The sequence below is a fragment of the Macrosteles quadrilineatus genome, unplaced genomic scaffold (genome assembly GCF_028750875.1).
Source record: "Macrosteles quadrilineatus isolate MER2022 unplaced genomic scaffold, UCM_ALF_1.0 Scaffold_1__1_contigs__length_201487025, whole genome shotgun sequence".
Lineage (NCBI taxonomy): Eukaryota > Metazoa > Arthropoda > Insecta > Hemiptera > Cicadellidae > Macrosteles > Macrosteles quadrilineatus.
This window is the reverse complement of record NW_026542594.1, coordinates 103,698,948-103,723,377: the sequence shown is the minus strand read 5'-3', so window position 1 is coordinate 103,723,377 and position 24,430 is coordinate 103,698,948. Positions and strand designations below refer to the sequence as shown.

Sequence of the window (24,430 nt, the reverse complement as noted above, 5' to 3'; positions counted from 1 at the left end):
GGGATATTTTTTATAAACTTTGTACAACTAAATCTAGACTTCTACTGGACCAATTTTGTTAAATAATGGGTCATTAGAGAAAGCCTAACCCATGTAGATTTGCAAATAATTATAAAATTGTGATTTTATTAAATATTTGTGGTGAAAAATTAAAAATTACAAAAATACATTAAAAACTGGGTTTTTTCAAGTTTCTGTTTTTTTTTTTAGATTCTATTTGTAGCCAGCTTTTGGCTGCCTTTATTAAGTATTTTAAAGAATTGCATAGTAGTTATTTGTAGGGAATGTTATTCTTTTTCAGAATATCACATTCACTTTAATCGATTTCCCCTCCATTTAAGAGACATTGGCAATAATCTAAGCGATCTCCAAATTTATAGTGGTGAGAAAATACTGAATTAGATATATTTTTGTTAAACTTTGTACAACTAAATCTAGACTTCTACCGGACCGATTTTGTTACATAATGGGTCGTTGGAAAGCCTAATTTGTGTAGATTTGCAAATAATTATGAAAGTTTGATTTTATTAGATATTTAAGGTAAAAAAATATATATAATACATTTAAAACTCCTTTTATTCCAGGTTTATATTTTAAATTTTATATTTGTAGCCAACTTTAGGCTGCCTTTATTGAGTATATTCAAGAAATTCACGATTGCAATTTGTAGGAAATTTTATTCTCTTTCAGAATATCACCTTCCACTTTGGTCGATTTACTCGCCATTTCAAAGTTATTTGCAAAAACGTTAAGCAGCCTCCAAGTTTATAGTAGTGAGAAAATACTGAATTAAAGATGTTGTTGTTAAACTTTGTACAATGAAATCTACAGTTCTACTAAACCGATTTTATTAATTAATAGGTCATTGGATAGCCTAATTTGTGAAGATTTTCAAATAATTATGAAAGTACTGTTGACGTTGCAAGCAAGATCGTTTGGCTATAAATCGATGATAAATAACTCCATTTTTTGAACAATTTGTGTTGGTCGTGATTTAGATGTGTGCTTTAATGAAACGGAAGCTGGTATTTCAATGAAGGTTCTTAGGTCAAAACAAATAGAATAAAACGTAATTAGAATTAGGCCTAAGTAAATGTATCCAAAACTGAATTCCATATCCAAGATATAATCAAATTTATATTTTCTGATTGAGCGATACAGTATCTTGAACTTAACTGATTAAAACTATCAATATCTCAAGTGAAAGCCTTTGAAGTATTTTAAGACCAAGACAAATAAAATAACTTGAATAAAAGTTGAGTTATGTATCATTGATTGCAGATAGGTACTAAAATGATTGTAATTATTGTTGATTTGTGATTCAGCAGTGTGCTTTAGGTAGTCCGATCTTAATAATCAATAGCTTAAATGAAAGCTGGTATTTCAAGGTTTTTAGACCAAAATGTATTTGTAATTAGAACTGCTGGAATACATATTTAATTGAAGAGAAAAAAAATCTTTTGTCGAGTAATACATTAGATAAATTAATGATGATGCTTGATGACAAATGTGCTTGCATAGTTTTATTTTAAGACCAAAATTATGAAAATCGGGCAGGTAGAAGAGTTCTCCTGTAAACCATCGCCCGCCTGCGAAACATTGAACTCGAAAAAACCAAATTTAACTCCCATAAGAAATGTACAGGGAGGCAGTTTGTGCATAACTCGAAATATACGTCAAAATGAATGCCGATGCTTGATGGCAAATCTGCGGTACGTCCATACCTTTAGTTTAAGGCCAAAATTATGAAAATCGGTGGGTAGAAGAGCTAACCCGACTCGGAAAAGAAAAACCAATTATTTTTATAGATGGCAATAATTGGTTTACCAGTATGCATAATCTAATCATACGAAACATGTGTTAATAATTCAACAGCTTATTTTAAATGTTGTTGTTAACAATTTGCATCTGTACTTATTTAATGCATAATCTAATCATACAAAACATGTGTTAATAATTCAACAGCTTATTTTAAATGTTGTTGTTAACAATTTGCATCTATCTATATATTTAATACACAGTTGTAACACTGTTTTCTCAGTAATTACTGGACCGATCTACAAGATTTATGTCTCAAATTAAAGGGGATAGTGTGTAGATTTGCCGAACTTCCTTAGAATTTACGTTTTTTCTAAGAGCTACGACCTACAGCCCTTTAAAGGTCGAGTCAATACAATTCATATTGAAGAATATAATACACAGTTTATAAATTATTCGTCAGCTGTTTAATGTTTGTCAGAAATTTATTTGTTATTATTTTTATAACCTCACTTTCAGTATGCAATTATTAAACTTGGAGTTTCTGTTTATAAACACACGATTTTGATCAAGGAAAGTGTATTTGTTAACTTATTTTTGAAATGTTTTAGTTTTCCTGCAAAGTGATCTGAAGGAAAGTGGTAATTGTGTTTAAGTTTGAGTATGGAATGTGAAATAATACCCATAGTAGGGGACGGAAAATTATTGTTTTGATCAATATAATTTATTCTCTACAGCCACCAGAATAATCTTAAATATTGTACATATAATTGCTAATGAGTGAGAATCATACAAACATTTTATAGTAGGTGAAGATCAGTGTTAGACGTTCAGTGGTACCAAACTTTACCTTCTCGAGATGGCGAGTACGCTGGGATACGTGGAACTACAATATATCAGTGAATTTTTTTTCAAGTACACAGGGAAGTTGCTTGAGAAACTGTGACTTACCATTCGGTTCTGGAGAAGAAGTATGTGGCTTGATGTTTAATGGCAATGTTGACTCGGGTCATTATAGCGTATCATTAACCCCAGGGTGTGAAAAGTACAAAAAGAAAAAGAAAAGGTTATCATTAACTGGGCGTAAAGAGACATACCGAACAAAAAAAAATGTAGAGAACCATCGAACTAAAAAGGTAAAGAGCAGTGTTGGTGTTAAATGTGCTCTGGAAGTCCCTACAAAAAAATACCAACTCTTTTGAATTGGGGTCGTTAGATTGGATTTGTCACTACTTCAAATCTATGAATTTCGAGTCAGAACAGACTAACTGGGACACAAAAATGTTTTAGTTTTCCTGCAAAGTGATCTGAAGGAAAGTGGTAATTGAGTTTAAGTTTGAGTATGGAATGTGAAATAATACCCATAGTAGGGGACGGAAACTTATTGTTTTGATCAATATAATTTATTCTCTATAGCGACCAGAACAATCATAGGGAAATCCGCTTGCAAGTTGTACAGATAATTGCTAATGATTGGTAAACATACAAACATTTTATCGTAAGTGATTAATCTTACTCAAGATCAGTGTTCGGCGCCCAAATTTTACCTTCTCGAGATGGCGAGTACGCTGGGATATTTGGAACTACAATTTATCAGTGAACTATACCCTAACTATATTTTTTTCGAGTAGGCCTACACAGGGAAGTTGCTTGAGAAACTGTGACACTTACGATTTCGGTTCTGGCGAAGAAGTATCTGACTTGATGTTTAATGGCAATGTTGACTCGGGTCATTATAGCGTTATAAAACTTTATCATTAACCCCAGGATGTGAAAAGTACAAAAATAAAAAGAAAAGGTAATCATTAAACGGGCGTAAAGAGACATACAGAACGAAAAAAAACATGTAGAGAACCATCGAACTAAAAAGGTAAAGAGCAGTGATGGTGTTAAATGTGCTCTGGAAGTCCCTTCTAAAAAATACAATTTTTTTTAAATTGGGGTCGTTAGATTGGATTTGTCAGTACTGCAAATCTATGAATTTTGAGTCAGAACAGACTAACTGGGACACAAATATTTTTTCCTTATGTTGTCCCAAGGGGAAGGTACAATAAACTCCTTATCAACATTTTGAGTTTATGGAAAATCGTATCAACAGTGACTATAAAAAAAGTATTAAGGGTCAAAAGAGACAAAAAATTATTTGAGTAAAATATAATACAAATCTGCATTTGACATGGCCAGTTCTAAGTCTCACTTGAATCAACATCTTTCTGGTAGTGGTAGTCTACATAGTTTTAAAATCCACGACTCCTTTTCCATTAAATTGGACCGTTAATACCCTCTAACACTGAACAAAGTATGCCAACTTTATATATACGACGTAAACACAGCTTTTACTCACAGTATGGGTCAAAGATTCTTGAAATGCGACCAACTGTTGATGCGTGATTTACATGTAGGCTAAGTGACTATCTTTATTCCATACAACAAATGTAATGAAAAAAAAACGACAAATATAGGAATATAGGCTACTTGAGCAAATTATCTAAATAGCATAAATAGATGCTTATTAGGTTATCAGCATTGCCCAGTTCGTATACTATTTATTTTTCAAATGAAACTCAAATTAATATAAAACATTCATTTGGTTAAAATAATATATCGGTTTGATTAACATAAAATAGTTTATACAGGCAAACTATCAGTTCTATTTCATGTAAAAAATTAAACAACCCCTAAATAAAATACAAAGATAAACAGTATTTGTTAATTATTATTTCTTTTATTGCTGACAATATTCCCGTGGCGGAGCACGGGCGGTTAACTAGTACTTATTTAATACGCAAGCAGGATTTTTGTGACAATTACTCCTCCGAAACTACTAAACCGATTGACATGTTTTTGGTGTCATTGGAAAGAGCGTAACGTGAAGTTGTGCAGGAAACTTTCTTTTTAGGTGAATAATTAGAGAGTGAGGCCCTGGAGCTCTTTAAAGTTTCGTATTTCTCCATAAGATTAACATGGGAAACAAAAATTGTTTTGGAACTCCAGCTGTTGTCAGAAATCAAATATTAATAATTGGTCTCCATGGAAGCATGAGAAAATTCACAATGTTTACATTTGCTTTAACATTTAATTGTAAACAACCAGAACTGTCAAATGCATATTTCACAATTTCAGACAGCTGATCCAAAAAAATAAAACAACTATGTAGTAGGACCTTGGGTTTATTTAATCTTAAACTTTATGATGGATTATTTATTTCAATGATTATGAAACAGATTTTTCCCGTTGTGAAGCAAAAATTAAAAGTGAGAAGAAGAACATATGTTAATTGTAAACACTCAATGTGTAAATTATCTATGTTGTATTAAAAATATGTATAGTTTTGGATGTTGGTTTTTGTTTAATGATATAAGTTATTAATTATAGAATTTTTATTTTAAGGATTTGGCATATGAGTATGCCTATGATGAATAACACCATTTCAGAGTTCTGCCAGTTTTTGCCTAACTCAGTTCTGTAGCGTTTAAAGTAGCCTACACCTTATTGTCTAAAAATTGGCTAAATAACTTATATCTCAATGTACGGTACATTATAAAAGCTGACAGCCTTTTTACGTTGACTTAAATTGTAAGCTTACCTTTTCCCGTCCATGGGCAGTTTGATAGTTAAAAATTAACCCTTTAAACTGGAATAGGACTGTTATGTAAATTGTGAGTATTTCCATTAGTTAATAATCTTTTAGTTGACTATTTTCAAATCATCGGAAATTATGACTGTTATTAGTTTAACATAATTTTCTCATGCTTCCATGGAGACCAATTATTAATATTTAATTTCTGACAACAGCTGGAGTTTCAAAACAATTTTTGTTTCCCATGTTAAGTTATTTGTTTATAAATAACTCCTGTACTTCTTTGTAATCGCTTGATTTCGAGCAACACGTACACTAGTTTATGTTTAAAGTGTGTTCCTTATGTTAAATGTGTGATTCTAATGATATGTGCTTAAACTGTACCACTGTACCATTAATATTAGTGAGTAAAGTGGTGTATGGATTTCATAACCATTATTTTACTAGAGACCGTTGTATTTAACCACAACGGGCACTGTTGCTAGTTTACATATATTTCGTTATAACAACAAGTAAAATGGGTACAATTTATGCTATTTAGTGTTGCGGAATAAAACTCTGCATGCGCCCGCTCCTGTTTTACTAGTGAAGCGCCTCCTCGAGGGTTAAAGCTTGTTGCTACAGGGAAGGGAAAAGTGTTTGGGTAGTAAAATTGTAATACTACCGGGTGTCCCAAAAATAATGGATCAAAAGTAATCTGGCATTAAAACTTGATTATTAAAGATAAAAAGTTAACATTATATTTCATCTTTTACTTACTTTCTTAGTTTTTCCTACTATGGTTTCATCTCCTAACCTCTTTATGTTCTGCATTATTTGTCAAAGAAAGTAAAGTCAGTGTTTGAGCTCTGACCCCACATTGTGGCACATTTCATTAGATATTTTTCCAAATATGCTTCTGTTTCTTTGCTTTACGTTTGTCTATGCTTAACATCGACAAGCAATACGCTTGATCTTTCACAAACCCCCAGACAAAAAATACACGATTTCGTCTCTATAAACCATATTCAACATACTTATTCAATAAACTCCTATATCAACTGTGCTTTTGACAGGACCTCAGGCTGTACGCCCAGAGACTACCCACTAAAAACCTCCTCTACTCTTCAGACACTAGCCTGTGAACACTTGTCGCACTTCATAAAAACTAGGCCAAGTTTGCCTATGCCCGAAGGGCTGACACCGTGTCTAGCCGTTCATTTCTTACAAAATCTAGACTGTGATCCGATCTAGATCGTACTTTTTGAAGGACATTCCGGACAAAGTTCGACCAGTAGTCCCAGTTGTCCTCACCCTCCAGCAAGGTCTCACAAAGCGAATTTCCCATATAGGGAATAAGCTATTACCGTAGTACTCTTGGTAAGATTATTGGTAAGTACCCAGGAACGATTTACTTTTTGAAGTCCCTCCCTAGAGGCCAAAAACACAATCCGTTCAAATTCCTATATATATACTAGCTGACCCGGCGAACTTCGTATCGCCTAAGTTATAGGTTTCCCCTAAGACAGACCGATGGAAAGAAAGTACCGTTACGTTTAATTTTCAAGATGATCTCGTTCGCATCGCTCAATCACGTCCTGGTTGAAGTTCGTTCGCTACGCTCACTCACCTTTGGGTTGGAGCTCGTTCGCTACGCTCACTCACCTTTAGGTTGGAGCTCGTTCGCTGCGCTCACTTGCCTTCAGGTTAGCTCGTTCGCTACGCTCACTCACCTTTTGGTTGCAAATTAGCTGTTGTCATAAATGTAAAAGAAATAATAGTGCTGCACCCTGTTGGTAATCCTTGTAACTTTAATGCTATTGAACATCATAGAACAGAACCAACTTGATTAATTGAAACAGCTGTTAAGATTCATTAATTCCATTTCTCATAAGGTTAACATGGGAAACTCCAGAGCCACTGGGGCAGAGCCCTTTTCAGAATTTCGAAACGGGAAATAGTTTACGTCCGATTCGCATACCTACAGAATTTACACACCAAATTTCATAACGATCGGTGAAGTCGTTCCGGAGGAGTTTGCAGACAAACACTGTGACACAAGAATTTTATATATTAGATATATATGTGTGTGTGTGTCCGTTAGCACGAGCAAAATGAAATGAAATTAAATATTCCTTTATTGTCACAATACACATTTCAAGTTTTCAGCAATGCTGATGAAACAGGTGACATTGTCCATTATTAAAACTAGATTTACAATTCATGTCTATAAACTAAATAAATGTAATAGAAAAATGTTGAACTATTATTCAAATATTCAGAAATAGAATCAAACTGTTTTTGTAAGATATACATTTTAAACTCGTTTTTTAATTTGGAAATATTGGTAATTTCTCTGAATTTGGTAGGTAGACTGTTGTAAAGCCTGAGACTCATATATAAAATGGTGATCTTTCATACAGACAGAGGAAATGTCTTGGATATTTCAAATTATTTTTTAAACGAGTAGGATATTGATGGATGAATTGATTGTTGTCGTATGATTGGTACTTTTTAAAGAAACCATGATTTTAAATATATATAGAGAAAGCATTGTTAATATGTCGTTTTTTTTTAATAGGTTTAAATTATGTTTTTTTTGGTGCAAAATATAGGATTCCTAAATACCTACTTCTTTTGTTTTTTAAAAACTGTGTTGGCAGATGAAGTTGAAAAAAACATAGCATATTATACAGTAGGCCTAAGTTTAGTTTTCAGATCAATTATATTCCTTAAAACATACATTTGAGAACAGGCTGGTATTCAGTCTCTTTACTATCATGTCTATATGTGGTGTCCAGGTTAAATTTCTATCAATAATTAAGCCTAAGAACTTTGTATGTTCAACAAAAGGTAAAATATCGCTTTGGTAGCGTAATTCAAAATTTTGATTCTCTCTATTTTGGATTGTTTGAAATAATATAACCTGTGTTTTAGAACTATTGATTTGTAGCCCATTTATTGTAAACCAATTGGACAAATCTATGAGTGAGCGGTTAAGTTCTAATTTTAGATTGGGCATATATTTTGCTTTAACTATGGTTGTAGTGTCATCAGCATATACAATGAGGCTAGAAGATACATTTTGAGGTACATCATTCACAAAAATTTAAAATAGTAAAGGACCTAATATCGAGCCTTGTGGGACACTGCATTTAACTTTATACTTACTTAAAAAAAAAAATTGTAAACTGTTGTAATTTGCTTGTTTATGAACATATTTTGATCAAATTTGGAAAATGCATTCATTTCATACTAAACTATTACCATTTTACAAAAAAACACCTTTTTACCCTCCCTGTAGCAGTAAACCTAAGTATTCGTTGAACAAATGCTATTTGTGATATTTTTAAGGATATATTCTAGCTTTAATCCAATCAGCCAAATGGAAATTCACTTAGTCTGCAGGTTTGCTGTGGCGGGGGTATTTTAAAAATTAAAACGTGCTAACAACATTGGAACAGCTGATTACTGTTAAATTGTATTTAAAAAAACTTTATGATGCCAGCTTTAAAATTAGCCATAGTTTGACTTTTCTACGACCCTTGTTATCTCACACATATTAAGCTGTATAGATTTGATCCATTCTTTTTGGGACACAATTTATAACTATAGTATGAATGAAATAAATAATCAAAATATCCATTGAGATGGAATGTGAATTGAGTTTTTGTTATTAAACGTAAGTTACAATATTGATATTCACAGTGCTAAATAAACAATATCTGTGTTTAGAGTTATAAACATGGTTTAGAGCAGCCCCTACAATTTGTTAGGTTAAGATTCCTAACTATTTAAAACTTAGATGATTTACAAATTTTGTCTACTTAAATTTACGGCAGTAAGATAATCTCAAACATAATATCCTTTTAATATAATAAATGTAAGAAGTGTTGTAGTTGTTACTCTTCATTGTTGTGTTGAATAGTTGGAGTGTGATAGTGGGCCAGACTCTGACCAGGATACTTTTGCAACTCTAGTCAAAGAACTGCACAGGGCTTTTAAACCTCTCGGATTACTGTTGTCAGCAACTGTACCCTCTGCCAAGAATCCCATTGATGTTGGTAAATACTCTTTAAAAAATCAATAAGAAATTAAATTCGCCTTTATTACATGCATGCCCTTCTCCAAACCCCTTCCACTACCTATGTACATATTTTACAAATAAACTTTTCCTACCACTGCATGGAAATGATTTCCACAGCTGTAAACAGCACACAAAATAGCTCATTTATATGCTCTAGAGCGGATCATTCATGTTCACCAATGATCAGCTGATTTCACTGTTGGCGTTTCTACACCAATCTCAGCCGCGGATCAGGTACATTAAACAACCTTTTAAAAGCAAATAACATAACCTAAAAAAGCAAACACAAGCTAAATGAAAAGAAAGTTATATATAACTAAAAAAATATCCTTTGTTGTTGGTAGGAAACATCTTTTGTGGATTACGAGCACCTACAGCCATTGCCACTCTTGAAATGTAAGGCCACACTCTAAAGCTTCGGGTGGCCATCTACACTTCTTGAGCGGCAATGACGTACTTTGTGCTTTTAATACACAAATAGCTATTTCTCTGTAGACATCTATCATTTGTCAATAGATTAGATTTCATTAGACCCCTTAAACATCTCATTCTCATCCATCAATAAGTGAGTCAGTGATACCGAGCGTCACATAAAGGTGTAGACTCTGGCTTAAATAGTTAATAGGAAATTTAAAAACAGGAAGTAAGTTTTAAATTTGAACACGCTTACTCTGTCATGATGGTAGCTTGTTGGTGACCTTAATACAAAGACAAATAAGCTATAAATAAACTAAGTTTACCATTTATTTTTGAATCTTCCCAAAATACACCATGTTAAAAACCCTTTTTACTTTCTCTCCCTATACCATTATGAGATATGAAGAAAGCATTGTTTTTGTAAAAATTTTCAAGTTTGAGTTTTGGGTGGATATATTAGTTTTAGAACCCCTGAACCCAAGAAAGTGGGTTTCGAAGTGATGTTTGTGTATGTGTGTGTCTGTCCGTCTAATGTGTGGATGTGTATAGAGCTACAGACCACACCTGTGGTCCAATTTTGATGAAATTTGGATTGTTAATCCATGGTATCTCCAGGGTTTCTTTGCGTTTTTTTTAGATTTTTAATGGTGATTTTACCATAAAATAACGGAAAAATCAAACTTTCTCAAAATTGGCACAAACGATTTTGAATAAAATGTAGTATGTTATATGATCCTTTTGACTCTGAACAAGATGGTATAACCCCATTGCTGTTAAAATTGCTGTTTAATAGTTATTGCTACTTTTGTGATTTTCTCCATAAAAACCTATTAATTCACAGAAAAATCAGATTTTAAAAAACCAACTTGATAAATTATTGTGATTAAAAAAGTGTTGCAATATATTTTAAATAATACAATAATTGATTTTAATCAATGTTCTTAATGAAATATTGTTCCAATATTATTGTTGTTGTTTGTTTAGGGTACAATGTCCCCGTAATGTCAGAAAACTTGGATTGGGTGACAGTGAGGACATTGGATTACCATGGCCCTTGGGAAAAGAAGACAGGACATAGCTCTCCTCTGTATGCTAAACCAGATGATGATGGTTATAAGTTCAGTGTGGTCTGTGTTGCAAAATCTGTGTTATCTTGTTTTTAGGACAAATATAGTTGTAAGTTTATTATACTGTAATAAGTTATTCTAGAGAAGCTATGTCAATCAATGTGAACTTTTAAATTCATTTCAATCTTTATTTTACTTGAAAATCATATATGTTTACATTTTTTGTGATCTGAGTTTCAAGAACTTAAATTACAGTACATTAGATTTACCTTTGTTATTGTTGCCTGGGTTTTTGTGGGTAAGATTTTTGTCTCGCCCTATGCATATCACCACTATGTATGGCATCTTCAGGGGTCCTAATGTGAATTCATCTTCTTATCACCAACACTATAGTGTATATTAAAAAAATATTTACACATACACTGATACACATCAGTCACTAGTATCGCAGCGATGTCACCTCGAGAGGTCTTTCTCTTTCCACCCTTTTTATTTTTGGAGTGGGATTGTTATCATGTGAAAATTCATTAATGAGACAAACATCTTACCCACAAGAACTCAGACAAAAGCAAGAAAGGTAAATGTGATTTATAAATGTTTTAATTTACCCACGCCAAGTTTTATTTTTCAATTGGCTAGCTCTTTCTACTAGAAAGTTGGATCTGCTTGTCTATTACTTGGTTTCTCCATGCTATTGGTTCTCATATTTGATTCTTCTAAGGTACCTATTGATTCTTTCCAAATCTTGAATGGTGTCTAAGGGGTCATGAAAGATCTATCTCATACGTTGTTTTATGAATTGGAGAGGACAATCCTTGTAGAATAAGCTAATGGCTAGTACTCACTAGGACACCCGGTCGCTTATCAACCGGCGACCTGGTTGACGAGTGACTAAGTTGATGATTGAATGTTTTATTGCCGGGGGGGTACACACTAGGATAACTAGCACCTTCAACCGAGCAGCAAATCAAAATTTGGTGGGGATGGACTATGTTTGGTTCTGGAATCTGGTTTGAGCTCTAGTTACACTGAACTGTGTGTTGTGACAACATGCCCACCTACGAAGAAGAGATTGCTGCCGCAGTTATAATTCTAATTAATTGCAGTAACCATAGAAGAAGGAAGACATTGTTCAAAAGATTTTGGGCTAAAGGGTGGCTTCAACGCAGACACAGTTACAGCCACATGGCACTTCTACGAACTTTGCGAGATGATAATCCTCAGGATTACAAGAATTATTTGAGGATGTCAGACGACAATTTCCGTCACATTTTGCAATTGGTGACGCCTCATATTGGAAACACACATTCATCCAAACGAACACAAACACTTGAGCAGTCTACAATAAACTCAAACAAACGAAAAACCCCTCTAGCTTGAAAGAGACCACGTTTAGCACTAGCACTTTTTAGTTTTGACAGTTGACATAAACAGTGTACTGCGCATGCGCTAGCCGTCTTTAGTTGATCAACTTGGTTGCTGAAGCGTACACACTCTAGTTTTTTGAGAAATCTGATTGCCCGGCGATAAAATGGTTGATTGGAAACCCCCAGGTTTTCGATACATGTCCGAAAACCAAAAAGTTGCCTGGCAACCTACAAATCGCCGTCAACCAAATTGACAGACACGTACACACACGGCGATATTTGTGCAATTTGGTCGCTCGTCAACCAGATCGCCGGTTGATAAGCGACCGGGTGTCCTAGTGAGTACTAGCCTTAAGAGTCATAAATTAAGTCCACCTAGAGCAAAAGAGCATTATAACCTTGTCAGTGTTTAAAAGCCTACTCCTAGTGCTTCTTCCTCAGCCTTGTGTATTATAGGACCTCTTGTATCAGTTAAAAACACTAAAATATGATTTAAAAGTGGTGTTTATGTACGTCTATGATTTCATTACCTTGAGATAAGTTAAATCAATTATCTTAGTATTTTAAGATCCTCGAGATACAGTAGTTTAGGATTTGCAGTTTTCTTAAGACTAGAGGTTGCCAGTGTTCAAAAACTTGATGAAAAATATGTAATGTGCAGACTTCTCTATTTTCACCCCACACTGTAAATAAAACATGTAATTGGAATTTCTTGCATTTGTTTTGATTTTCTGTTTATAGGCTATTTGGATGTTATTTTGTCACCAGTATGACAACCCATAAGGCCCATGTTAATATTTTTTCAAATTTTAAATTCATTTTATGTTCTTATTTTTTAGCCTATTTTAATTTTTAAACGGATTCTGCACATTTACAGGAAAATATCTTTCCAACAGTATGCGTAGATTTTCTCTGTGATGCACATGAGCTGAGAAAAAAGGTTTTAAAGAAACATGCTTGCCTATTAATATATAGATTCTTATGGGATAAATTTCATTCCCCGTTAATATGAATGGTTTCCATGTTTTTATAGCTACCTATTAATATGATTAATTGAGGGTTTTGCTGCAATGAAACTGCCTAAACATTACCTAAAATTTGTTTAAAAAACATATATTTATTTTGAATTTGTAAACAAGTCCTCCATATCTTTAAAACTGTTCCAGAACTTTACGATTCGATATTTGATATCTCAAGGAGCAGATAGCCGCAAACTTATTTTGGCCATTCCCATGTATGGCAATACCTTCACCTTAAACTCTAGTGATGACAACGGCCTGAACGCCCACAGCAAGGGCCCAGGAGAGAGAGGCGAGCACAGCAACAGCCCAGGGATCCTCTCTTACTATGAGGCCGGTAACTCTTTGTGAAAACTTAATAAACATGGACATTTCAAGTTGTGTTTGTAAAAACGTAATAGACTCCCAAGTTTGATACCAATGTCATGCACACACATCTATCAACTAACAACAGTAATCAAAAGGAATTTCCCCCTTCCTAAGAACACATTTTATGCTTGGTAGGAGAGTAAATTTTCTGATGTAGGTTTGAATAATCACAACATTCTGTATTAGTCATGATTTGAAATAGTGCCTCAATGTTTCCACAGAGTGCAGCACAGAAAACTATTTTACTTTTGAGTAAGTCCAAAAATATTAAACCCCACTCGCAGCACACCTGTGCACTCAACACCGTTTAAATTCTCCAATGTTAAATATGTAAACATAAAAACCTTTATCAAAGTATTATAATAAACAATAAAAGGGATGGCAATGCCTTAATATTTTTATCTCTTCTTCAATACTCACACAATCTAACATTAATAATTAATAATTAATAATAATCGTGTGTGCTATCTCAGGTGTTCAAATGCCTCTCAATTTGCCACTAACCCACTACATTACTGTCATTAAACGAAGGAACTCCAATAATACTAATGCGAAACATAAATCCACCGAAGCTGTGTAACGTTACCAGACTGACGATTGAAAAAATGACACCAACATTTATTGAAGCAAAAGTTATCAGCGGTAAGTTTAAAGGAGAAATAGTCTTAATCTCAAGAATAGTGATGATTTCATCCGAATTACCCTCTGAATTTAAGCAACTACAATTTCCTTTGTGTCTTGCTTTTGCAATCACTACTATAAGGCTCTAGGGTCCCTGGCTATCGTCGGTTTAAATTTAGAAAATGTGTGCTTTTCACACGGACAGCTGCATGTTGTGTGCTCGCATGGTGGTAGGTACGCCAAAAAACGTACCATATTTATACACCTAATGAAAAAAAACATTGTTTATCCACTGACAATTAAGTAAATTTTTTTTAAAATTTTGGTATACAATTTTTCTATTCATTGTAAAGAACAAATTACCATTTAAAATAATAGTTGTTAAGCGCAGCAACGCGCACCGGGTAACTGCTAGTAAGTTATGAAACAACAGGTTTTTAAATTGTAATAAACACTTTTAAAAATAATGTTTTTCCTATCAAAACTGATAGTGAAGCAAAAACTATCAAAACTCTCAACTTAGAAAGGGGCAAGATTTGCAATTATTGTGTGTTTTTTTTAAAGAATAATTGTTCTTCACTCCTTCACTGTGTTAACAGTTTGTAATAATTATGAAGCAAGTAAGTGCAAAAATCAAGTAGGTATTTTAACCATTGCAGTGGCCGATCGTCGTCTGGTAACGATCTGACGTTGATGCTTAGAATGGCCAAAGTCGTCTGGTGACGATCTGGGCCGAAATTTTTTTAGCGGTAAAAAAAACACTTACAATCAACTCAGATGAGAATAATATATATACCATTCGAAAGATCACATTCTGAACTTTCATTTTATTACATAAACAAACCCTGTAGCAGGTATATAACAATTTCACGACGATTAGAAATCAAATAAATTTTTGGCGCGGCACGACTTTTGCAGCCGACACTTGGGAACTGGCAAAACACGTCTTGTTTGGCATTACCCTGCTCGGATAATTTTCGTCGTGGAATGTTGCGGGTGGTACCAATGGATAGCCATTGATTTTATCTTCATTGTGGTAGTAATATTTAGAACGAAATATTGATTGCACAACCGGTACGATTTTATGAAAACAGCTGTTTTCGAATTTTTTAACAAATGGCCAATGGTCGTCAGGTGACGATGTGGAAAATACGAATTACATACACTGTAAGTTATTATTACTAGTCATATAATATGTCGTTTTGAAGAGGAAGAAATATAGATTGTGAGAGTGGCAGCCCTGCGCTCAGGGTTATTTACGTCTGCTCACATATGAAGACGACGGAAGTGAGTCATTACTGCTACAGCTGTCTTGTGTATTCGCCATTGTTTGTTGTTGCCGTGAGTGTTCGCTCTGGTGCTATCCGCGATTTATTACTAAATACGTTGTTAGTTCGTAGTGTTAGTGTTAGTGAAGTTTGTGTGTGTGTATAACAGTAATCTTCATGCATTTTATTATGCATAAATATTACTGAATTGTGTGAAATAGTGTTCATAAAAGGTTAGGGTACACTTCCATATCTGTTGGCACAAACAATCGAATGAGTAATATCGATCGATATATCGATTAGGTATTCGATATATCGTTTGGTTATAGTTAGGTAAGGTTAACCTAACCTAACTAACCAAACGATATATCGAATTAAACAATCGAACAATCAGTATTACTCATTCGGTTGTTTGTGCCAACAGATATGGAAGTGTACCCAAAGGTTATATTTTGTTAGCATCATGTCCTAAAATGACGATTCTGACATTCAGAGATTGTTGTAGGAGATGGACCTTAGTTCGCCATGCTATATAATGATATACCCAAGGTGTTATACATTTTTATAAAGGTAAATGAATACACTACAACATGTTTATAATGGTTTGGGGGTAAACAGTTTTGTAAAAAAGTTATAGCCTATACTAAATACTGTATTTTGTTAGCATCATGTCCAAAAATGACGATTCTGACATTCAGAGATTGTTGTACGAGACGGACCTTAGTTCGCCGTGCTATATATGCTATATAATGATTTACCCAAGGTGTTATACATTTTTATAAAGGTAAATGAATACACTACAACATTTTTATATTGGTTTGGGTGTAAAAAATTTTGTAAAAAAGTTATATACTAAATACTGTACACTCCATTTTCTCGAAATGTGCAAAAAATTTAAAACATTCTGAAATTGATACATAATCATAGGTGAAAATAACTTTTTACCATCATACTAATGACTTTTTTGGATTCCTTACTTCATTAGCTTTACAAATATGTACATATCATCAGCCTACATAATGTTTTACAACACAAACACTAAATACTGTGAATTTTTTTTCTCGCGAAATCGCTAAAATATAAAATAATTATTTTATATACGTATGTTTATAGGTAAAAAATTATTTTTACCATAAACTTTATGATTTTTTTTTATTCCTTACTTCATTAGCTTTACAAACATGTATATATCATTATTAGTATAGGCCAGTGTTTCCCAACGTTTTTCCGTTCAGGCACACTAACTAGAACACGTTTGTAGTCACGGCACACTTGTCTACAAAATATCGTTGGTTAAAATTACATTTAGTAAGTGCATAAAAAACTCTTTTTTTCAATTACATCTTACTCCGTAAAACCTATTTTTGTTTACCAAGGTAAATTTGATAGTTTATTTTGTCCATGGTTTAGGTGCAGTGGTAGAACATTTTGGCTAGGTAGATGTGTTATAGCATACTGTAAATTTAAATAACCAAATTTTTCCAAACTGTGTCCTTCCCCATTATGCAAACGCAAAACTTAAGTATAACTGCAACTAGCATTTTATAGTTATATACCAACCCCGTACGAAGGACGGGTACTCTGCTAGTCTAACATATGTACATTATTTAGTGTTTATTAAGTGGAAAGCTTTAAATAATAATAAAACATTGAGCTTGATTAAAATTTGGTATGAATTTAACAATAATGAGTGAGAAATATTTAACAAACCCTGGTTTCAGTTCTAGTGGGAAACTTGTGCTTGACATTTGTTCATTAAAAGTTTCTTTCTCGATCAAAACTTTTTTAACTACTTAAAATTTTGCGGCACACCTACAGAGGCCTACCGGCACACCAGTGTGCTAAGACACACCGGTTGGGAAACACTGGTATAGGCCTACACATATAGGTATTATATAACTTTTTACAACATAAACTAACACTGTACGGTTTTCAATTTTTTCGGTTCTCTGTTTGTCATTATATTTTGCCCCAAAAACTTATAAAAAAAAAATATTTTCCTAACATGTTATATATTTCTGTGTAGGGAATTAGATTGTCTACAAAATGTATATAATGAATTTCCCATAAAAAATCCGTTGAAAAAAAATACTGAGGCCGCTTTTGAAATTTCAAAAAGAAAAATTCAAATTTTTTTATTTTTTTCACTTTATCGATAAAATACACTGTCTAAATCATTATGATATTACTATTTCTAGATTCTCCTGTTCTTTCCGAACAAAATGAATATGAGGTTGGCTAGGCTTACTTGTACGGTTGGCTCACTTCTAACATTGGCCACTGCTAGGGTTAAAATGCATTACTGAGCTTTGAAACACTATGGTTTATTTTGAAAATGTAGGTCTAGGCTATACACGTTTTATTAAACATTCAATTAAAGAGTTTTCAACATTTTTCAGAGCCAGTGAAGTTGAAAAATAACGTAAATTATATTAACAAGATATTGTCCATATAAAACCTCACGATTATTTATCCAAGATAAAAAATAAATAAACAACAATGAAAAAGAAACATAAGGATACCAATTTTGATTGCTGTTTTCCTGTTGGTTCAGATTTGTGATCGAATACAAAATAAGGGATGGGTGGTGGTGAGAGACCTTGAAGACATAGGGTCTTATGCTCAAAAAGGAGATCAGTGGGTGGCGTTTGATGAGCCAGTGATGGTCCAACGTAAGGCCAAGTACGTGACACACAACAACCTTGGGGGCGTCATGATCTTCTCCCTCGACTACGACGACTTCAGGTCCTTCTAACTGTAATAAATTGTTTGCTGGTTTTGTCAGTAAAATTTACATTTAAGATTAATGTGTTTAGAAGGCTGATTTTTTTTAATTTTCAGGACAGTCACTATTCAAAGTTCATTGTTGTAGTATTACTTCATTTTGACTTTTCTCTTTAATGAGGATTTTAATTACCACATTTTACCTACTTCTGTTTTTTGTAAAAATTACCTGTTTTCTTTCCGAATCTCCCTCTCTGGGTGACTCAGGGCTAATCAGCCTTCATTGTGTTGGACACCTGGAGGTAAAATTCAGGATGCCTGTGTTCTGCACCAACAGCTGGATAGTACAGGCGCGCAAGTACAATACAAACTGCCCACTCCAGCACATGCACACCGATGACTCATAACTTATCCACCACCTTGCTCATGCTGCCTCAACCAGTTTACTGCTATGGCAAAGATAAAAACTTCTCCTTTTCTAAACAACTTGACTAGAGGGAAGACAATCTCTATTCCTTCTTCAGCATTATCAATAAACTTGATGCACTGCACACACCTTAATCAAAGAGAACATTTTTGCTATCTGAATCTCCTACATGTTGTTGAATCCATCTTTACAAATGCCTTGGATTGTTTCAGAAACCATTGCAGAGGAGGAAAGTACCCCCTACTTCAAGCCATCAACACAGTTCTGCGTCCGTCATCGGATCCTGATCGTGATGTCCCTTCTTCTACAGGTATACTAAAATTTAAGAGTCCTTTGGAGCCTAGACGTTCTAACTCATAAAACAATTAAAGAACTACAAATAAAATTTCTAATCTCACAGTATATATACTAGATACTTAAATTACAATCACTCTGGTGTTTGGAAAAATATTTTGAGATGGTAAATAACTTCAGCGGCTGTTTGAAATTAACAAAATTAACATTGCTCTTATGGCGGGCAAATCCAAGATGGCCGTTAGCTTCCATGGCCTTCCTTTGGAGAACAATTCAAAACTACAAAGAACATTTCTAACGAGCGGAAGCGAGTTGCATAATTTACCTAAGTGATGTAAACACGCTCTTGCGTAACGTGTAACGTACAAGATTTTACCTGACCCGACAATATACAGGAGGTTACAAACAATATTTTTCATTATCCATTTCACTCATCTTCTAACAGTAACGTTCATTTACAAACAAAAGCTAGGTTAGGAAAATTCTTCAAAACATAACTCAATAAAATTCAAGCGCACAGCTGAATTCTAGCGTTGAACGTCGTTGGCTCCATAGAGGTATATTTTTTAAGTTAAGCACTCAATGTTATTTAAATTGGTTTCATTACCTCACCGAGTGAGTTTTTTTCAACTTTACATCACTCGAGAAGTAACGAAGTTATATACATCACGCTTGGGATAGGGAAGTTTTACATGGCGGGTTAGGTAAAAGCCCTTATGCTCTTCAGGATAACCTAAAATCTTGATGTACAAATATTTAGATCGTTCTTTACATCCAAATTTATTTCTATTTTTTATTAATTGTCTTATTTTGACCACTCAACATACCTCAGAACATTCAGAGAAGGACCAAACCACCAAACATGAGACGGTTGGTTCAACCCCACCATCGCAGAGTAAGGTAGTCTGCTACTTCACCAACTGGTCGTGGTATCGTGAGGGTCTGGGCAAGTATACTCCACTCAACATTGATAGCAGCCTCTGCACTCACATTGTATATGCCTTTGCATCGTTGGACCCACAGTCCCTCACTGTACGCTCCAAAGATCAATGGGCAGATGTGGATAATGGTGAGACCTTACTTACTTACATTAGTCATTTATTTTTTAACACCTAAAATTGAGTCTGTAGGTTTATAGTTTATAATTAAATTTAAAATACTTTTAATAATGAAAAATGACCGTTTTATGATCTTTCAGCAAATTGTCCATATAGGGGAATAAGCTATTGCCATAAGTCTCTTGGTAATACCATTGACTATATATACCTACAGGGTATATATAGTCAATCAGCTTTTATATTGACTATAGGTATATATAGTCAATGGTAATACCTATATCCGGGACAGATTTACTTTTTTGTTTTGCTGTCCCCTGAGGCCAAAAATACAACCTGTTAAAATTCATATATACATCATTCATGTAGTGAATCAGCTAATCTGAAGTAGTTACAACATAAAACTGCCAAGGATAGGAAACACTTACAATCATAAAATACCCCCGCCGCAGCAAACCTGCAGAATAAGCCAATTTCCATTTGCCTGATGGGATTTACACTAAAACGTCTCTTTAAAAATATCACATTTATTCCCCATTTAAGTAGAATTAGTTTAAGGAGTACTTAGGTTTGCCGCAACAGCAAAGGGTAAAGTGTTATTTTTGCACTCCTTCACCTTAAAAAATCGCCCTACTTCTAAAATTTGTAAAATTTCTCAGATTTTTTATTGCGCAAGCATGCTAGTCACACCTTTGAAAAATGCTTGTTCAATAAAAAAACCATAAAAAATCCAAGAAATTTTACAAATTTTAGAAGTGTAGGGTGATTTTTTAAGGTGAAGGACTGCGATTTTTCGGAAAACTTGTAAGAGGGTGTTGTAGAAAATGTTATTCCAGACCATGAAAATTCTTTCAAATCTTTGCTAGCTCCATTTTGGTGCTACAGCCGTTTTAGAAAAAAACATGTTTTTCTTAAAAAAGGGGGTGAAAATTCAAATTTTGTACTGCCATAACTTTTGATAGGTTTGACGTAGAGATCTCTAGTTTGTGCCATTCTTTTTTCTTTTTTCATGCCCTCACATTTTATATGTCAAAAGGAGTTCCTTGCAATTTAAAGATTTTAAGATTTTAAAGAAGTTAAGGGTAGGGGGAGAATGGGAACTTCACATTAAATTCACAACAATTGTGGCCCCTACGTCAATAGGTGATTCCCGTATTTTTCTATCTATTGCAGTTTTTACATAAATAAAGAAGCAAGTTTAAAAAAAAAAACATCCTGTATATCTATAAACTGTTCATCTGTTGACCATTAGAATATATAAATGATTACAAAAGCTAAGCCAAGAGTTGGCATCTGGTGCCCGAGGTCCCGAGGAAAGCAGGAGGAAAGCAAACCGACCCATCCACCGTCCTATATAGTCTTCAAGGTGGAGAGTAATAATCTAGTAGACCTACTCGCAAATAATCCAAATAATATAGTTTGATACCGGTAGGGTTGACGGTGAATTTTTGTCCAATGCATTTGGTGTCATTCTTGCAGACATCCCATTGATCGTTGGGCCACACGTGTTCAGAGACGAAGTTAATTGGTCGCTACAGTCGCTACGCTATTGATTTGATAAATTAAAAACCGAGTACAGCATAAAATGTTAAGAAGTTTTTATAAATCAAAGTATTGGTTGATCAAATAATAACAACTACCTTCTGCTGATCAAATAATTTAAATCGACATTTCAGTTTGAAATGAAATGATGAAATAAGTTGATTTTTTCAAGAAACTCCTTAAATGTGAGGGAAAAGAATTTATCCATAAAAATAAACACATCTGCCTTAAGAATAATGTTGCCAATGACACAGAAAAATATATACTGACTGATTCATTTTGTTGTTTGTCATATAAAAGATTTCTCATTATAATACTGTAATAACAAAAATGGTGAAATATTTACTAAAATACTCTACAAAAAAAGTCTATCTCGGCCGGCAGATACAGAATACTTTGACGAGGTACAGCTAACTGTGTTAAAAGTTAAATAAAAAAAAAGCTCAAAATTTTTTTAAACAAATTTCAAAAAATTGTCCAAATTTTTTTTTTATAAAAAATATAAAAATTTATTTTTTGGTTTCGGATTAAGCGGACTTTCGGATAACCGAAATTCGGATTTTTGGGACTCCACTGTAATAATAATAGGTTAAATACCTTATTTACGTCTTCAATCCAAAGTAGTCTATTTATGATTACTATAGTTTCGGGGCTAACAGCTCCATTGTCAAATCTTCTTGTCTTGTTAAATTACTGTGAATAGCATTGGTCATAGTTGAAGATCACATGTAGACATACACTCACACACGAAACATTAATATATACAAGTAACATTGAAAATTTGTATTTTGGCCGGCCTAAACAAAAAGGATTAGCGTATTGGTTGTACGGACCGGTACACTGACTGACTGATTCATGTTATCCGATACCCTGGAGACGTCGACTCAATTATGAATCCCATTATATTTCTAACACTCTCCTTCGTCACTACAATTAGTCCAATATCAGCTTTTAACAACATAGACGACAATCCAGAGACCTCGTCAGTCCGTCAGAACCTGATTCAGTTTACTTCCAGTCCTGCCCGCGGCAATGTACACACATAATTTGATAGGCATATATGTTTCTGTTATAGTTCATGTTTTGTGTGTAACATATTCTGACGACACCTCTAGAAGTGGATCTTTTTATAAGCCTAACGATGGTGGAGTTAAAGAACCGCCAAAACATAAGTATAGCAAATAAAAAATGACACTACCGTAGATTTATTAAGGATTTTTTGACAAGATGCGTTTCTACGATTATTAGTCATAAAACGCAATCCTGGGGCTATCAAAATGAATTATAAAATTACTTTTTGTCACAAAAACATTTTGTACTGGAGGAAGGCTTACAAAAATATCAACTTCTGGAGGAGTGTCGTCAGAATATGTTTCAAAAACATTGAACACAAAACACAAAACGATCACTACAGACAGGCCTATCAATTCACGTGTGTACATTGACGTCGGCAGGACTGGAAGTAGGCCTAAACCAAATCAGGTTCAGGTTATGACAGCAGCATAATTTGGGGGGGAACTCCTCCTTTGGTCTGGGGGGGATGGGCACCTCTGATGTTTCATGTATAATTATTTTCAAAAGGGATCTGTCCAAAAATCATATTGTATCCAAAAGTTTCCAAAAAAATTTGATAATGTTCCTCTCAATTTCCTTAAACAATCCAATCACCTCCATTTTTGAAATTTTGCTTGAATTATTCAAATGTTGATTCTGAAATTTTCTTTTCCTCATTCACATCATTAGGCTAATTTAGTTTAATTTCATATTCAATTGTTGGATAAAAATCAAAAGGAGTACAACTTGCAATTAAAAAATTTAAGTTGAGGGTAGGGAGAGAGAGGGGGTGAATGGGAACTTTACATTAAACTCACAACAATTGTGGCCTCTAGGAACCTCAAAACTAAAAAGCAAATCGGTCCCAGGTCCAGGTCTTACCATGAGTACTACGGTAATAGCTTATTCCCTATATGGGAAATTCGCTAAAACAAGAAACAAATAACGCCATTTTGTATTTTTTACAAAATTGTTTCAAACAATCTTGATGAAACTTGGTATGTATGTTGATTGTTGAGGTAGAAGAGACTGATTTTATAAAAAAGTTACTTTGAACAAATCTAGAACTTCAAAATGGCGAGCGTTTTAATTTTTTAAATTAAAATACAAAAAAATGCTGATTGTACGAAAAGATGTCAAGAACGTTTTTATTTAGCATTTAAAATTCCCTATCAAACGACACCAAGTTCAAAAATATCAAATAAAAAATAACTGAAATATCAGCAGTTTTTAGTTTTAAAACTAGGCAAGGCAAACCTGGCCAGGTTAGCCTTATTTCCAGGGCTAGAGATATATGCCTTATTCCACCTCATTTTACTACTAAAATCGTGATATTTCAGCTATTTTTTATTTGATCTTTTCTAACTTGGTGTTGTTTGATAGGGAAGTTTGAATGCTAAATAAATGTGTTCTTGACATCTTTTCATAAAATCAGCATTTTTTGTAATTTTAATTAAAAAAAATAAAATGGCTGCCATTTTGAAATTTTAGATGGGATTATTGTAACTTTTTTTAAGATCAGTCTCTTACTTGAATCAGTTACTTGAACATACATACCAAGTTTCATTAAGATCGGTTGTAACAATTCAAAGGTAAAAATGTTTATGTAAAAAATACAAAATGGCGGATATCTGGTTAACGAAGGGATTTTGGAAAATGTTTTATTCTTAATTTTCTCTTTATTTAAACTCAAGGAACCACTACAAAAATTATGTCCCAACCCTTTTTGAACACCCTGTATAATAATGTTTACTTTGTCTATTGAATTTACTCAATATGAAATTATACGGTAATCTCAATAAA

The 24,430-nt window shown here is 33.7% G+C and overlaps 1 protein-coding gene across 4 annotated transcripts in view; it reads left to right on the top strand.

The window, feature by feature from the left end:
• LOC129002674 (probable chitinase 10) overlaps positions 1 to 24,430 on the top strand; it is a 95,041-nt gene that overhangs the window by 33,781 nt on the left and 36,830 nt on the right. For 3 of the 4 annotated variants that reach the window (XM_054430701.1, XM_054430864.1, XM_054430785.1), the window contains exons 6-11: positions 9,246 to 9,381; positions 10,806 to 10,948; positions 13,422 to 13,607; positions 18,087 to 18,277; positions 18,896 to 18,993; positions 19,810 to 20,046. In XM_054430701.1, coding sequence (XP_054286676.1) covers positions 9,246 to 9,381; positions 10,806 to 10,948; positions 13,422 to 13,607; positions 18,087 to 18,277; positions 18,896 to 18,993; positions 19,810 to 20,046 — 991 coding nt within the window. The remainder of the gene's footprint in view (positions 1 to 9,245; positions 9,382 to 10,805; positions 10,949 to 13,421; positions 13,608 to 18,086; positions 18,278 to 18,895; positions 18,994 to 19,809; positions 20,047 to 24,430) is intronic. The other variant, XM_054430943.1, reaches the window with a different exon arrangement.